Genomic DNA, 18,529 nt, shown 5'->3' on the forward strand with positions numbered 1-18,529 from the left:
TGAAGTGGATTGGTGTGGGAAAAGGTCGTGAGTCCATCATCAATGTTTACTAATGTGTCTGTCCGGAGCACTCGCGCCATCTTCACAAGCAATGTTGGAAGCCTTACTCTGAACACCAAGCGTTGTGCCGCTGCCTGCAGGCCAGGCTCCCCTTTGAGTTACTGTCAGGATGGTAATGCTATTTAAATAGTGGTCCTCCAAGACTGTTGAAATTAATGTCTCATATTTTAGATAAAAATTGTGAGGACCAGTAAGGCACTAGTCTGGGGATTCATCCAGTTAGCCCAGTACACTTGTACTGGATGAATTCCTTTGCATTGCCTCCTGCAGATTCGGACTGTTTGGTGTTGGACAAGCACATGTACACTGGTAGTGTAATATTTAGGTGCTATAATGTAAAAATATTGGTTTTACTCTACCTGCTTATAGTGGTGAGGGATGTACACTGTTGCTATTTATTTGTTTTAGAAGTACAAGCAATCATGTAAAACTATTATTAGATAAATATTTTGGATGTATTCCTTCCGCTGGTTGGTGAAGAGTACGTCATTATTATGACATTGGGGAGCAATATCGACGTGCAGCACAATTTAATGTATCTCCCTGCACGTTAACCTGCATAGTATATGAAATTGCAAGACTGCCTGTTAACCACTTCTCAACTTGCGTGTTGTAACCTCCAAAGTGTTTGAGAAGTGGAGGTGTACATTGTTAAGTGGGGGGAAAAAATATGCCAAAGAAATTGTAAATATATAATAACTTGAAGTATAGATGAGTATTGTTTTTAGAGTATTCTCAAGTTGAGATATCATGTATCGCAGTCTCATAAGCTGACAAGCTGAGTGTGGTATTTGTTTATTGAATCATTGGCGTAAAATTCATAATAACTACAAGTTATATGATCAGAACATAATACAAGTTGTGGAAAGACTTAACTTTCAAACGAAAGAGGAATCATTGTAACAAATTAGAAAATCTGATATGTTTCTTTCAAGACGGTGGAGCATTAGGATACATTTCCATATTTAGTTAACTGTTCTTTATAAATTGTGAATTGTGAATTAAACTCGTTTAGATTAATCCTTTTAAGGCCATATACAATGCAGATCGAGATATACGGAGAAAGTTTATCTTTTTCATGCTACATGTAGGCTAATTGCATAACAAATTTTAGTAGGCATTTCCAGTTGCCAGTGATTGGCACTCATGCTCCATGGTGTTACATCCTTCCTTTTATCTTGACATGTTTTTTATCATATAATATTTTACATAAAATTCTAATTCATTAAGCATATATCTTCATAAACTTCACATTATTGCATATGCTGTTTGGCATATTTGGGTGGTGAGAAACTCCTACTTAAATTTTGTACATGGACTGTTTCACCACTTCTTTCTTCTTTTTGACAGTGTTTTGTCATTTTCCTTGAGGTCCAGTGTCTCACTATCTTGAAGACATTCTTTTACCAGGGATGCTATAATTTATATTTCGTTTTAGAATCTCAGTTTGTGGACTTGTTTTCTATATCTATATTTTGTTTTCATAATCATAGATAAAAAAAGACTGTTAAAAGACATCCTATACTCTTTTGCCCTTAGTGTGACCAAAAAATATGAAGTATCAGTCCAATATGATTACTGAGATTAATTAGTGACTAATTGTTAACAATTCTGATAATGTACCCAGGATAGAAGAAATAATATTTAATGCAACAGAAAATATGTTGATTTTTTGTGATGTGCAAATTTTTAATATTTTACATTCATAATTATAGATATCAAGATCGTAGCATTTCCACGAAATTTAAAATAATAAAAGATGAAAGTGTCTCAGTGTACAACAAAATATACCCTAATTCCTGTCTAAGGAATAATGCAGTTGCATTCTTTCGATTACTCACAAAGCATGACTGTTTGTCAAAACATTTGAAAAAAATTGGAATTATTTCTTCGCCATTCTGTTCATTGTGCAGTCTTCAGGAAGAAATGAATCAGAGAATTATCTTAAGTGATGTCCAGCCCTTTCCTCTAAAGTCACTGTGTGTAAGAAATATTGGAGAACAAGAGAGTTAATGGCTTTATTGGCAAGAACTAAGCATCAGTTAACAACATTCATAATAAAAATTCAAATTTTGGATTTGGTACATTTAAGAAGTCTAAATTCAAGCTTAAAATAAGGGAGAGTTCAATCTTTTATGCTACATCTATGATTCTTAAACAGTCGATACAGTGAAGAAGATTATGCAGGGAAGCTCTTTACAATGACACTCATTTTTTGCACAGTCTTTCTTGTGGTGATGTGGTCATCTACCATTAAGTTACAAATTCTTTCTAATGAATAAGAATGAAAGTGTATGTACGTGTTATTTAAAGGAAAGCAACAATTTTTAACCAGTGTTCCACAAGATTCTCCCTGAAGTGCCACTAGGAAGATTGAAAAGATGGCCAGTAAAAATTCTAAGACTTCAGAAGTGTTGTATATTTTCCATAAAAGATTACTAAGAACTAAAATAAAAACAGTTTACTGCTGAAGTAAATTAGTGACATGTAACAACAACATGCTGTTAAAAATATTTGTAATTTGATCATCATTAACATTTCAAGAGTAGGCTTAACAGCTTGTCTTGGTTTCAGTCCATCTTCTAACAGGTCTACAGATATTCCATCTTCTCCTTGGTTGTACTGCCACAATTTAAATTTGATATTATTGCACTTAATAATTTAAATGCAAGAATTCTGAAAACTGCTTTCAGTGAAAACTTAGGGTATGTGGTGCACTACAGCTCACTGTGGAGCAATAGCCTTTACCAACCATTTTCAGCACCAGGCCAGCATTAAAGCAGAGTTCAGAGCAACAATGTTTCTCACAGACTCGCTACTGGATTTGGCATTTGAATTAACTTTTGTTGTCATAAAACATTTTGTGCTACAAAATAAAAGGCCATTTTGATTAATAAGAAATCCGAATTGTTTCTTTCTCTGCTTATAGTAAACAGTTGTATTATTTTTTTATTTTTGCAGTTTTTAGTGACTTTCTAGATTTTATTATAAAAAATAATGTTTAGGATTTTATCAATTGTACTCTTACAACAATCTTAATACTCGTTTTTATCATACATTTTTCTTTTAAAAAGTGATGGCGTTTCTTGACATTTTTAGCATTTTACTCACTGTGCTGTTGAATTGAAATAGATTGAAAATCACTGCAGTTGATGCTCAAAATTATTTCTTCTTCTGTTGAATGTTTCAATAATTTTGGGTCATCCTACTTAGCCTCCGCCAAACGATTCTGTCTTTCCCAGCTTCTTTTACCCTCTCTACTCGTTTCCACTCCATTACTCTTGTTTTCAGTTCTCCACCTGATCCATCCATCTCGTTCTTGGTCTTCTTAATGGTCTCTTCTTTTTCTTTATTCTCATTTTCAATGCTCTTCTGGGTAAACTGTCTGGTGTCATTCTCTGTACATAGTCAAACCATTCCAGTCTCTTTTTTAATAAGTTCTTGTAAAGGTCTAACTCCAACTCTTCCTCTTATCTCTATATTCCTGATTCTGTCTCTTCTGATCTTTTCTTCAGTGCTTCACGATATCCTCATTTCTGCTGCTTGTAATCAGTTTTTTCTCTCTTGGTCATTACCAAAGTTTCAGAAACCATAACATTACTGGCACAAAGTATGTTTTATAAATAAGTCTTACCATTCACATTATGTCTTTAATTAGACTGTACAACCTTGTATTTTTTGGGTAAGTTCTTTTTTTTATTTTTCCTTGTCATTCATATTTACTTCCCAAACTCTTTCAATGCCTTTAATGGGTATCCACCACATGTAATCTCACTCATTGCTGATTCCGTTCTAATCTTCATCATTACATTCTTCTGTATATTAATTTCCAATCCAGCTTTTTTAATTCAACATATTATATATTAATATCCTGTTCCACTAATGATGACTGATTCTGTTAATTTACCTCACACAACTTGGAGTTCTTCACATGATGTGTTGAAGAATTTCTCCCTTAATGTTTGAAGTTCGTGTGGTGAGTGAGGATTATTCTCACACGGTTTGTTTTTGTACTTCACCCACAGGTAAAATTCACGTGGCTTCAAATCGGAGTTATCTTGGAGACCACAAATCATAACTCACAATGCAGCCACTGAAGAGTTCAGGAATTTCACTCATTGTACAGTTAATGTCGTATGTGTGGCTTAATTTTGCATCAGTTGTGCATATTACCTTTTTGCCCTATAAATTTGATTAAAATAGGGTTAAATTAGATAACATATGAGAAACTCTTAAACTAAACCTGTTCAGTTCACCTTCAACTGAGTTTAAAACTGATTCAACATCTTCAACATTGGGCTACAAACTCCACTTTCTTCTAGCTTAATTATTTATTTCTCTTTGAATAGTCTGTAGGCTGACATGGGGTCCTTCTGAGAGTATGAATCCATTTTGAACTTTGTTACAGTTGATGGTGGACTTAATGGTTTCCTTTCAGAGTTCCTATACTGCGTATTTGTTTCGTCATCAATTTAATAAAAGAATAAAATTATTTAGCTAACATCTTTCTGATTTTGTTTTTCAAAATAGAAAAGGAGAAGAAAAGTACAATATGTATAACTCTGTTAGTACTGATCACAATTCAGTATTTGTAATGCCTAGAGGGGCATTTACCATTTCATGCAAATTAATTCCTATAGCAGTTAGAAGAAGAAGAAGCAACTTTTCATTACAAGATCAAAATGATATCACCTAAGTCTTAATGATTGAGGGGTATAATATTGTGCAATATGAAACTTTCTCTCGCAGTTACTTATGATCACTTGATAAGTGTCTCGTATAAAATTCAGTTTTACAATATGATAACATACTGACTGTTTTCATTTGGCCTTTCCGTCAGTATGAACATCTGCCTATGCTCAGGATCATGTTGCAACTCTAGAGTGAAATATCAGTGGCGAAAGAGACTTGCCCAAGGACATATTCTCAGGTCCATGGACGTTTATAGAAGATTTTCCTGTAGTTTAATGTTTTATGTGGAAATTGAAATATTTGAGAAGTTGTAAAATTTCCACTGAAGAAATAAAAGAGAATTTGAGGCATTTGATTGAATTGCATACTAAATTAACATCAGCTAAACCAGATAATAGAATGATAGTTGCTTATCAGTAAATATCATTCTTCATCAAAGATTTAAATTTTCTCTGTCATGCAGGATTTATGAACTTGTCAGCTTATGGACACAGCCTACAACAATGTTTGGTAATGCAGACATGGAGCAGCATTATGAGCAATTTACAGGTATTTCCCCTCACTGTTCTCCTGCACTCCACTATTGTTTTTGTATATCATCATCTCTGTGTGAAATAGACTTCCTGCCAATGTCTATTAGACTGACTCATCAAAGTTGCATAGGATTTTTTTTTTATGGGATTGTATTTAACATGCGTTCCTCCTCAGAAATTTGAAATGTAATAATTTTAACATCATAAGAAAGTTATTGTTATCTTTATTTTTTATACCGTAAAAACTATTGAAACTTTAATTTCAATCAAATTCTCGTACCTCGTCATCCTTCTTGATTTCTTCAGATTCATGAAAAGTGCTGCACTCTGGAGGTATCCGGAATATTAGACATGCACAAACTGTTGCAGAAACTATTACAATAGCTTGCTATGATATTACAGGTGTCAGGAATGTTAATATGTGTAAAATGTTTGTTCAGGGATTGAGATGTCAATATATTGGCTGTTCTTTCCAACTTTGGTACTTGTTTCTCGTGCAATCCCTCCCCCCCCCCCTTATTTTTATTTAAGATAGTTTCCAGCTTAATACATAACTTCCAATTATACACTACTCTTCACTTAAGGATAACTCGTACAAAATATAAAAAGAAAACCTGACATAAATTTGATGCCTTAAAAGCACTTGAGAGTGCATGCAGTATTGGATGTAATGTATCTGTAACAGGAATCTGTTCAAGTTTGTTATTGATCTAATTCCCATTATTCCAGAGTTTATCAGTTAAAGTTGAGTTTCATGATAATGTTTACTTGTAAATATAATTAACTGAAACTTCAAGATTAAAAGAAAAAAAAGTTTATTAATCTGAAGTGATGATTGCTATCAGGGATAATGGTTAAGAGAGATTAGGTAAATTTTTTCCAGTAAAATTATTAGACGTTCATTTTTTTCGCATGCAGAAACTACAGAGGAAGGTTGGGTTCTATGGAACAAAAGTACGTACTGCAGGTATGTTAAGTCAGTTGCATCTTTAAGTTGGCCTATGTTATAAGTAGCTGAGAATGCTGCCTAAGAGTATCTAATGCTGCCTCAACTATTTTCAGGAACCAGTTGTTTCGTTCCTCATCTCTATGTTCAGTTGTCCTTTTTCAGCATACATCTTAAACTGAATCAGAACATACTTTAATGGCCTAAGGTGATATTGTTCATATGATGACTAGGATTATGATTGATTTGAAGCATACTATGGTTCAGCTCGTATGTTTCTGCATTATTTTCGGCTCTGTGAGTAGATATGTTTTTGTGTGATTTTTAAATTTATACTAAAGTGATTTCATTGCAACTGTGTTACGGATAGTTTTAAAGTGAAATTATTAATTAATAGGCAGTCTTAATATTAATCTGTGTCATGTATGTGACAATAGAGAATTGTCTTTGTTATGAATGAATATTATTTGCTCTTTCAAATCCCATAAATGTCGACCAACTACTAGAACCTTTTGCAGGTAACCTTCAAACAACTTTCCTGATAACACTTTTCTCTTTGGAAGATAACCTTCGAAACAACTTTCCTCATAACACTTTTCTCTTTGGAAGAAGTAAGGAATATATATTTCTAAATATTAAACCATTTGTATTTTAGTAAGAGGTAAATATGAAATGGAGACATGATTTATTTTGCTTCTCACAGCCACGATATTTGCTATTAGAAATTTTGTATCTCTTTAAAATGTTATATCTGTCCCACTTAAAACATCTTTTTAAAAAATTTTATTTCATGTGGGAAATGATTGTGTGACAAAAACCTACCCATATAGTCCGGTTCAGTGCTATTTTCAAACCTATTGTGAAACAACATGGGCATTTATTTGTCATAGTAATAATTTGCAGCAACACTCAACAAGATACTGTCATTACATTTGTTTTTAATAGTGTCAAAAACAAACATTCGTAAAGAACTTAGTTTGTGTTCTGGGAATGTCCTCAGATTTTACTTAATTTCTATAACTAGACGAGTTACGTAATTCTACCTTGAAATAGATCTGAGCACTCTGTTTCACTTATTATCACTCAGTCGTTTCATTTTGAGTGTTAAGTGCGTATTAAAATTATTGAATTCTCATATGAGCATTTTAAACTTATTCAACAACCTTTAAAATCTTGAAAATTATTGTGTCCTTACACAATTGGCATTGCTATAGTATAAATAATTGAGATAATTAGCTTAGACATTTACTTTCAGGATGACTTTGTACCACTTCCTGATGTGGTTTAAAGTGCCGGGTGTTCCATCTGTTTACAATATTATTCTGCAGTATTGTAACTTATTTTTGGACAAGAATTTTTTTTAAACAGATGGAACACCAGTCATTTGAAACAATGTTACTCTGATTTGTAAAGACTTACCTCAGTTGGCTGTACCACAATTAAAAGAATCCAGGATCTTCCTTGTTTAATACTATCATCTTTGGTGTCGTTTTGTACAGTGAAAGCAGTGTAAAACAAATTTATCAAGCTGTAACATGTTGTAATATTTGTCATTGAGAAAGGGAAGCACTTACCATTTTGAATGTAATGTCATGGAGGAAGATACATGTAATGTATGATAATATTGTTTTTGCAATGTAGAGATAACTAGGCTTGATATTTCTACGTGATCTATGATCAATAATGCCATATTCTTCCATTGTACAGGGCCTGGTGTGGAAACATGAAAGATTTTGAATGTATTTTACACTTCATTACACAAGGAAACACAAATCATACTCATATTCAAGATGTGAGAGATTGTCAGTTCAGTTTACAGATTACTTTTTGAATACTGTCTGTAGCAAATGGCTTCCTACCATTTCAACACACTCTCCCAGGTGTTTGGCGAGATCATCCATGACTTTACGTAGCAAGTCTTCATTAATATCTTTGTCTATGATTTCTTCTTTGATATACCTAGCTCCTTGGTGGTCTGAGGAAGACTTTCTAGGTATCCACATAGAAAACTTGGCACCAACAAATCAGGGGAACAAGGTGGCCATGGCACATCTTAAACCGGGAGATAAGTTCTCCTGGAAACCTCCTTGCGTGTGAGCAGTTGTCTCATCTTCTTGGAACCACATGTTATCCCTGTTATCTAGCTGATTCATTTCAGGACACAAATTCTCGAGTATTCTCATGTAGCGGACTGCTGTGACTGTTTCACTATCATCACCTTCAAAGAACAAAGATTCAAGAATGTGAGATGATGATACAACACATCATACAGTGGTCGCTTGTGAAGTTGGTGTGGATTGTCTATTAATCAGTAACAACAATTCTGATGATTTACATTACTATTTAAATGAAAGTGGGCCTTGTCACTCATGAATAAATTGCTGTGAACTGTTGGGTTCCTCTGCTGCAATTCCAAGAACGGGTGCAGAACTCTTGTTGTCTTTTGTGATTTACATTTGGTTCTTGAACATTAGTGATTTTATAGCGATGAAATTTTATTTTGTGCAGCATTTGTCGAGCTGTTCGATCTGACATACTCAGTGCAGTAATGCGACTGCAAGCTGATCTTCTAGAGCTGTGAAAGGTGGCTGTGTGGACTCATTCTCTGTTTTCAGGTGTACTCATAGTACGTTGAACCCCTGGTTCGGAATTTAATAACCCAAGACATGATGGTATTGTAGAATGGCACATTGTGTAGCTTAAATTTTGCTGCATTATTGTTACAGATTTTATTTTCATATACCACTTTATGCATGCAACAAGCTGTTGTACACTCCAGCGATTCATGTCGACTGTGTCTATGGTCAACCAATCTCCCAAGCCTCCTCTTCAAGGTCACAACATGCTGCCAACAATCACTGCACATGTGCGTCTGTTATTAGCTGTGAAAATGTTTCAGGTTCCCATGCCGGACCCTGTAATATTCACTGCTGTGTTGCAATGTATTGTGAAGGCACTAGAGTTCTGCCAACCCCTTTTGCATGAATTAAAGCATTTTAATTTTTATTTTTTTTTTAAATAGAAACAAAATACAAGTATTTAAAAAGAACTGAGAGGTAATTGTGTACAGTTCCTAATATATAAAACTACTTACAATTACACTCATACACTAAAAACCAACTTTACACAGACTTCTACCTCCATACCTAAAATAAAGTTTAACACTAATGAAGAATAACAAATTTCTGGAATTGGAGACAGAATTCTCTGATAAGAATTTTGTATGGTTTGTCAAATGATACTTGAGCAACAGTGCACCATTACCATGGAAAACTAGTAAATATTTGCAAATACCTCACTGGCCTAAGCTAAGCTATTGTCACTCCTCTGAAACTCTTTCAAATGCAGTCTCTTTAGCAGCTGTGTCATGCACAATCTTTCCCTATATGAAAATTATCTTAAGATTATTCCAACATCTAATAAAAAGATTTATTTTGTCATCTAGTGACCATAGGCCATTACATAAGAAAATAATTTTCCAACAAGATAAGAATTCATAATTAATTGAGTATGGTATTAGGTTCCATGCTGGTACACTGTTTTAAACATATGTACATATATAATATTTCTTGAAAATATTAAAATGCATAGACAAGTTGATAGAATGGCCAATCTCTATCCATTCAGCATTTAATTTATTTTGGTACATTGTTCTGTCCTTTGCTTCTTCCTCTTCCCCTCCTTTGTAGATTGCATTTGTTCATGAAATTGTATAATTCTGGTTATATAAGGACTGTGTGTTATTTACCAAACTTGGAAGACTATACTCAGCATACCTTAAAATGATGCTGGAAAGTTATTTTATTTAATAAACTAATATGTAAATATTGAATATGTATTTTGTACCTCTATTGAGATTTTCATCATGCGACAGGTTTTAATAAAGGAAGAATTCAATTAGGCAGTATTGATACATAATTAAATATAATAATTATAATTCAGAGCTTACTTTTGGCTGCTCTTTGGTTCAGTTGTATTGTGCTTTCATTTGATTTTAAGATTTTTTTCTCTTGTTTATGAATGAAATGGGAAAATTTCTAAAGTTTAGTGAAAGATAGACCATTTAATTTGAATGAATTAAAATCACGCTCATTTGTGAGGTTTTGCTATTACCATTTATTAGTTTGAACATGTGTGTTGACACTGACACAAATGAAGTTCAATGGCTTTAATTAACTTTTCAAAATTCCACATGCAAGCAACTGTGGCTGTGTAATGTGGCAGTCTAGATGATAGCTGCAAATTGTAACTGTACAACAGGAGCACGAGAAGCCTTGAATAGGGAGACAACTGCATGTCATACAAGAGTATAATAAACAATATACAGTTTCGTAGTCGTAACACTTTTTTTTTTTTAAGGTCTGAATTACACTAATCACAATTATGCCATGTTTACCATTGATACTATATCTTTTCATTACTTGCACATTTATCTACTCAGGATTGAAAAGGGGAGTTGTCCATTTGGCAACTTGCATTCATGTAAACAATATTCTTTGTTCAAAAAAACAGTATAGTTAGTTGGTATGAACAAATTTCGTGTTTCAGTTTTAGATTAACTTCATTGTTGCAGAGGAATAAACTGAATTTTCAGTTTGTCTTAAAAATAAATGTTTGATGCAAATTCAAACTCAATCTTCTCAACAAAATATTCCGTATTTTCTGGTGTTTTGACGACAATTGTGGTTATTCAATTTTCATTTCAAGATAATGTTTCTGCAAATGCATTCTTTCATCAGTTTCTTTATGTTTCACTGATTTGAAGTTACGTTTACTGTGAGTCTGCCAGCCAATCTCACCATTTACATAAAATTTAATCTCATTATTTACAATTTCTAATGATTTCAAAGGCATGTTGGGTCCGATAAGTATAATAATAAAATTTCAAATATGTATGGATTTATTAGCGTCAGAATTACTTATCAATAATCAAACATTTAAACCATTAGATTATTACATAAAATGGTACATAATGACCTATGAACGTTTTCGCCATGAATATGGCATTCTGCTTTAGTAGTTTTATTTGGTCCTTTGAAACCCTCTGATGACTGTTTTGTGGGTTTTCTCTTGCCTCCCTGTTGATGTGTTAATCCATATTGTACTACTAAGTTATTAAAAAATGCTTCACTTACTTCACGATGTTCCATTTTCCTCAAGAAGGTTTTTCTCAAAAAACTAGTAGTCTGCTTTGGTCTATTTGATTTAACACATGAACTGGTGGTGAAAAAGGCAAAGCCTTTTCTGTGCACTTTCTGTGAAAATATGGCGTCTGTTCGTAGGTAGACATTTCCGAAAAATGTCCCAACCAATTATTTAGTAAGTCTAAAGTTGAAAAAAGGAAAGAACTTATATATAACAAGTCATAGAATAAAAACAGTAACCACTAATAACAATAAATCAACTGAACACTGTCAAAATTAATTAATTATGCGAGAATTCTTGTTCAAAGTTCGCGGTTGCTATCAACAATCTCAATTTTGAGCATAGAAGAATGTAAGAATTGGTCGTTCCCATAACTGACAACAGATGGCAGCACTTATTTTGAAAACGCTATTTTGAGTGTGAGCAAAGATATTGGCGGGTCGTACTTAGCACATTTTTGCACGTACCACCCCCTCTCTCTTCTGACCTGTCCATTGGGATGACTGACTGGCAGTGTGTCGATGCGTTCGGGTGTAGTTGCTTGCAAGCCAATCATTGGGTATTGAGAGTAGTCATCGTAGCTGTTGTCTGTTCACTGTGTACATATTCAAACAGTAATTTTCAATACTAACAGTGGAATTGCTTCTGTGCCTAGTTGAGCGACATGTCTAGAAAGGGAGCGGATACGCAGAGCCAAGCGAAAGGAATTATTTATAGTGTTTACGAATACTTAAAAAAACTTTAATTAATACAACAAATTAAAATTTTCGTAATATGATTGAAATTCTGGTTATTAAGAGAATGAGGAAAACAGGAATTAGGTCACTATAAGTTTAAGTGAAATATTTTAAGATCTGATAGTATATTGGCAATATACTCATTGCAGTGAAGTAAATCGTTAAAAACCATTGTGTTATTATTATTATTATTATTATTATTAAATTTGCACTGATGGATTTCATTTAATATAGTATTACTAGCCATTGTTAAGTCAATTATATAAAATAAAACCTGGGTACCTACACAATACTATTTACAAATCATTTACATCGTCAACACCAGTGATTTTACTCACGGGACTGGCTTCATCTTTTCTTGCAACCCTTGTTTTGTTCAAAAGGTCTCTGGTCACTACTGTCAGTTGGTCACCTGCTGTGATTCTTCCTGCCGGAAGGTCCCTGTTGACTTTCTTTGTCGTAATCCCAGGACCACTGCCATCATTTTTGGCCTCATTTCTGAACAGCTGGAGCCATTCATCACGACTTCTACTCTTTGTGAAGCGGATGACAATAGAACGCGTCTTCCCTGGCCTGGATGGTATGTGATGTGCTAAGCTTACATCATGTTGCACCAATTCACTACCGCCTATGACTTCCGATATTTGGTCAATGACTTCATAAGTTGATTGTTCATCGATCTCCGGAACTCCAAATAGCATTATATTGTCTCTGCAGATCACTCACTTCCTGTTTGAGATGGTCATTTTCTTGCACTAGCCTCTTCATCTCCTCCTGCGTGGAGTTGAGTTCATGTCTTGTGTGCGCCAATTCCTCTCTAAGACTGTCGAACTTGGAAGATATGAATTCAACTGATTTTCTTAGTTCATTCACCTCAAAATACGAATCCTATTCGATATCAGTATAGTAGTTATAAAGTTTGTATGATAACAAATGAAGTGTTCACATGTGCTGTTGTTTAATGAAATAATTATAATGCTGCGCACAGAAATTACACTAAGTACTGACACACAGACAGTGTTTATATATAAACACTATTTCGATGTTACAGATTTTAGGTTACGTAGCGAGGAGTGAAAGATGTTTCGGAAGCGCCCCTTGAACATTTACAGCTAAAGTAGGGGTGGAACGTGGGTTGGGTTAGTATGAAGGGGTATACCTCCATCCGCCAATATTCCTGCTCCCTACTATAGCCCATTTTTCAGACATTCAATTCTTCGTCACAAGCAAAGGGGTGTAAGTGCACTTATGTTATTTTTCATAAAATGTGATTAAGATACCACTGAAATTTTTAATTCTTTAGTTTACCCTGGATGCACTTAAATCATTTTCTTTTAGAAATGTCACTTACTGTACACCCCTTTGCTTCTGTCTCAATTGTACTTACCAGAACTTGATGCAGATTTCAGGGGTGAAAAAACCAATGCTTTAGCTCTTTGGCTAATAATGCACATCCTTGCAAGTACTACTGTATACTACTTTTTGTTATAATTTCAGGGAAAGAGGGGTAATAAAATACATACAGTTGTAATAAAATACATACAGTTCCAAATAAAACAGTTTGAGCTCCTGATCCTGAACAGCTTTTAACCATTTTCACAATAATGTGATTAACTTCTAAGGTTACAATAATTGAAATTCTACCAAAGCACATAACAAAGTGGTTGGATCGGTTTTTTAAGTATGAACAGGTTGTGTTTAAGGGCTACCTATTTACTGAAGAACAAAATCTTTTCTTTAAATTGAATACTCCAGGAAAATAACATGTAGATATTTGTTGTTTGTACTAGTCTAGTGGATGCCATTCCTGTCAATCCGAAACTCAAAAGTTTTTAGAGCAAGAAATTGTTTCAGCTAATTAATGTATCAAATCAACCCTGCCCTCTACCGCACAGGGCTTCAAGTAAAATCAAACGAGCTGTTTCTCACCCCCACAAGTTTCCTGCTTTGTAAATCTCTGCACTGTACGGAGTTAAGAATTTTCTGTAAACAGAAAAGGGCAAAGATCTGCGTAGTTGTCATAGCCCAATGCACACACCATTTCTAACACTGCAGATATAGTATGACTGACTTTATTTACTTTTTGTGCTCTAGCTTCCAACTACGAGGAAAATTATAAGTTATTTCTACTTAAGGCTAAAGATCTAATACATGATTTAAAGCACACTTAAATGCGATATTTTCACATCCCCCCCCCACCCCCCGTGTAAGTCAGTTTTATATGACAAGGTGTTCCTACTTTCTGCACTGAGCTCAGCTGGCCAAATACCAATTTAATTTTTACTTTTCTTACTTTTTCACAAGTACTTCTTAATATACCCATAGAAGCCTTGTCTGGGACTCCAGGTTAATCCAGGATGGAAGAAACTCCAACCTCTGTGAGTCATTAGATATCCTTGCTTACCAATAACATAAACAATATAATGAAAAATTGGTGAAATTATGGCACTGGGAATGGAAGTACTTCAGCTTTCATCACACATTTCACTTTGAATTAACCAGAATTTTAACCAGCTTGGCATGAAACATGCATTATCATTCAGTTACTATATGTCATAGTTCTCATCATCGCCACCACCATCAACAGCAGAGCTGAGTTCGATTCCTGCCAGAAAAGTGGATGTTTATTTCCATCTTGAAACTAGGCAGTATTCTAAAGTTTCTGTTTGTCTTGTATTGCTCTACACCATACATGGGCACAATATTTGGTTACATGAGGCACTAGATTTGAAATAGTTTGTTTACTAGGTGGTCAGTGGCGAATTATTGGGAAAGCGCTTGGTTAACGTGAGAGACTCAAAAACTTTTATTCAATTTGGCAAATTAATTCGGCAGCTTTAATCATAAACCTCTTTACATTTCTCCATCATTGAATTGATTTAAATCACAGGCGAGAAATGGCGTAACTAGCCAATAATATTCAATCACATTGTCTACGTTTATTTTCTTGAATATTCTGGCATTTATCAAGATTACTTAATAGATTTGCACGTTCTCAACCTAAAATAATTTTATATATCATATTTCGTTTTCTACGCACATTTGATATTTTATAAATTTCTTTTGGAAATAATACAAACAACATTTAATTCCTAGTACCTTTTAATGCAGCGTATTTAAGGTATAATGTCGTATTTAATATACTATGCAAATGTTAAGATCATAAATTTTCTTCGGAGTAGCACGAAAAAATAACATTTAATTTGTCTTACCTTCTAATTCAGCATGTTCTTTATGACATAAGGAGTAATGTCGTTGTATATTAAATTTATTAATGCCTAATAGGATTTTCGAGCATAACATACATCGTATGTTCTCCCCTTCTAAACAGGAAAAAAACTCTTCCTCCCATTTCTCATGAAATAATTGTTTTCTAACACGTACACACTGCTTTGATAATGCCATTATGCCACCACTGATATTGCTTATGAAACTGATATAGAACCTGCCCACGCCTAGGAGCTATGTGAGGGAGGAACGGGGACTGTGAAGATGTCACTCAGAGCGATAAGCTCTGTGAAGGTCAGTGAGGCACACGATGCCCATGTTTGCTCTACACAGTGCCTTATGGCATGCTGACAAGCACAGAAAGAAGGAAATTAGTAGCTGAAGAATCTAATCCTTGAAGGTTGATAACGTAACGAAAGACTAACACTAATGCTGAGTGCAAATTAAATATTAATAATAATAATTATTATTATTATTATAATACAGTAGTTATTGATGCAATAATAACAGTAATGAATTACCTAAAATATTACTGAAGCAAGGAAAAACAAGATTTGATATTGTAAAGAAAATATACCAGTGCTAAAGAAAAAAGCACTGGGCATATGGGGCTATTCCATCAAATGACCAGTTACCATAGAAACGCCTACCTACCACAGAGCTTCTGCAGTACACTTAGCAAGCAAGGCCCATAAAACCAATGTTTTTTCTTAACTTGGAATTCTCTATAGGTAGATTCACACTAATAAAAAATAATGATTAATGTAGAAGCACCCATATTGTTTAAATTGTTCATTAGTTCTTTGGTGTTTTCATTTCAGAATCATAACACAATGATAAGTAAACTGATCACAGATAATTGATCACTTGGTTAAGTTTTCATCTTTTGGAATTTGGGCCTTTCAACTTTGTTTAAATTTGATTTTTTGTTTCGGAACTATGTTTCATCCAACAGAGTAAGCAACCATGTGTTATGACCATGTGAATGAAACCTATAAAGTAATTGAAATCTCCAGGAATCTCATTATTTTGAAGTAAAGGAATAGAAAGTATTAAACACTGAACTATACAAATTTTAATGAAGGTTACAAACACAATTATCTATAGAGATTTATTACATATATCAAAGATCTCTCAGTGTCTTATACTCCGTACTTCTCTTACAGCTGATTCACACACCTAAATATATGCTTCCAGAAATTTATTGAACCATATTACCACTAGCAGTGTTATTTCCACAGCCTCTGTTAATACAACCTCTTCAAATTTAAAGTTGTTTTTCCAAATATACAAAATTATCATATATGAACAAATGAAGCACACATTATTTACAACTGTGGACAGGGTGCTGAATCACCCAAAAATGTTTCATAATGAAGTCACTGTGATCATAAGCGAAATAAAAAAAAAAAAAGAAAGAAAACACTTATTTCTTATTGGCACTTCACTCTATGAGTTTTTTAGCCTTGAAGAATCGGCGCAAGTACAATACTTGCCATGTGGCCAATCCTAGGAGGCAACACATGCTGAAGATACTGAAGTACAGAACTCTGCTGTTCGTTGACTCTGCATAAACAAAAGAATAAAGTCAAAGGGTTTCTTGACTGATCTTGGCTTATTAATAATTTAAATTTGTGTATTATTTATTACACATAGCTATGCATGCTAGTGAGACATTGAATTGAAATTTTCCCACGTTTTTCTACCAAAGGCCTTCATAAATATTATTGTAATGATATCTGTTACCAAGAATTTAAATCAGAGTAGAGTGGGCCAGGCCACCAATGTAACTCAATGCATTTGCCTACTGATTCAAGACCGCTGAGGAATGGATTCGAATTCCACTTGGACTAATTACCTGGTTGAGTTTTTCTATCCAAGATTTTCCCCAACTGTAGGCTGAATGTCAGGTAATCCCATGGTGAATCCTCGGATTCATCTCGCCAAATATCATATATCACCAATTCAATTAACACTTGCAGTTGATATAGCACCGTTAAATAGCCAATTAAAAAATACCGGGCCTGTACTGTTCACGCAACTTATCTGGGCAGCTAAAAGAGCGGGGAAGCGGGGTGTAGCGAGGTTGCTTGTAGCGATAGCGTGGCAGGAGAGTGAAGAAGAGGGGCAGCGAGAGAGGACTAGGGAACCCAAGTGCCTAAATAAGTTGCGCGGACAGTATATATAATTTATTTTAAATAACAAAATGATCTTTTACATGAAGTAAATATAGTAACTACATAAGGCCAATGATGGAAACATCTTGTTGTACTACCTAACAATTCATCATATTTGGGTCCAGAGACAAACACAGTAACCAGTGAAATGTAAAGATAGGAAACTTTGACTTCTCAGAATTTGTAGCAATAACTGCAGCATAAAAAAATCCCTGTATTGGTAAGTTTAGTAATTATGCACTGTTGCTGTAATAAGAATTTTCGGCACTGCTGTGTTTATTGATAAGCTGAAAATTAGTCGATATACGTTGGAAGATAGGAATGCAAATTCCTTACCTATACTATCAAAGATGTGATAGGGTCGTACTGAAAGTCATGAGCAACCCATTATTATAAATCTCGATTTTTATTTTTTTAAACAAACCAGGTGTATCACCTTAATCTACAGATTTTTCTGTCACTTTTCAGCATAGCCTCCATTTCTTTGCACACATTTTTCCCATCGCTCTGTCAGTTCGAAAATTTACTTGTGGTAGAAGTCAGTTCCAGCTTCCTGAAGACACTGACGTAGCATTGGCCTTGCAGCTGTTCCTTCAGAGAACCGAAAAGATAGTAGTCGGAGGGTTCCAAGTCAGGACTGTAGGGGGGATGTGGAAGAGTTTCCCACCCAACTGTCCTGATTTTCTTCATGATGACACAAGCAATGTGAGGCCGCACGTTATCGTGTTGCAGGATTATCTTCTTTTCAGGTAATTTCTCACGCAATGCAAGAGAGCTTCAAAAGTGTCTGGATATAGCAAACAGCATTTATGGTCTCTCCAGGTTCAGGAAATTCAACCAGAATGCATCCCAGAACTCATCAACTCTTTCCTTGTTGCATTCTGTGAAGACAGTTCAAGGGCGACCACTACGAGACTCATCTTGGATACTCTTGTTCCCGTCTTTGAAATGTTTCACCTATCTCTAACACTGCTGGTGCCCATGCCCACATCTCTGTATGAATGCTGAAGC

General features: G+C 34.5%; 2 protein-coding genes across 2 annotated transcripts in view; one reads left to right on the plus strand and one right to left on the minus strand.

Annotated features, from left to right (window-relative positions):
- Nucleotides 1-16,764, plus strand: part of Adss (adenylosuccinate synthetase) — a 41,779-nt gene extending 25,015 nt beyond the window's left edge. Inside the window, exon 10 of the mRNA XM_069825836.1 lies at nt 1-16,764. Coding sequence (XP_069681937.1) covers nt 1-53 — 53 coding nt within the window. The 3' untranslated portion in view covers nt 54-16,764.
- bai (Transmembrane emp24 domain-containing protein bai) overlaps nt 16,394-18,529 on the minus strand; it is a 13,219-nt gene continuing 11,083 nt past the window's right edge. The window contains exon 5 of the mRNA XM_069825843.1: nt 16,394-16,907. Within this exon, the coding sequence (XP_069681944.1) occupies nt 16,786-16,907 (122 nt within the window). The 3' untranslated portion in view covers nt 16,394-16,785. The remainder of the gene's footprint in view (nt 16,908-18,529) is intronic.

This window comes from Periplaneta americana, chromosome 5 (assembly GCF_040183065.1).
Source record: "Periplaneta americana isolate PAMFEO1 chromosome 5, P.americana_PAMFEO1_priV1, whole genome shotgun sequence".
Classification (NCBI taxonomy): Eukaryota; Metazoa; Arthropoda; class Insecta; order Blattodea; family Blattidae; genus Periplaneta; species Periplaneta americana.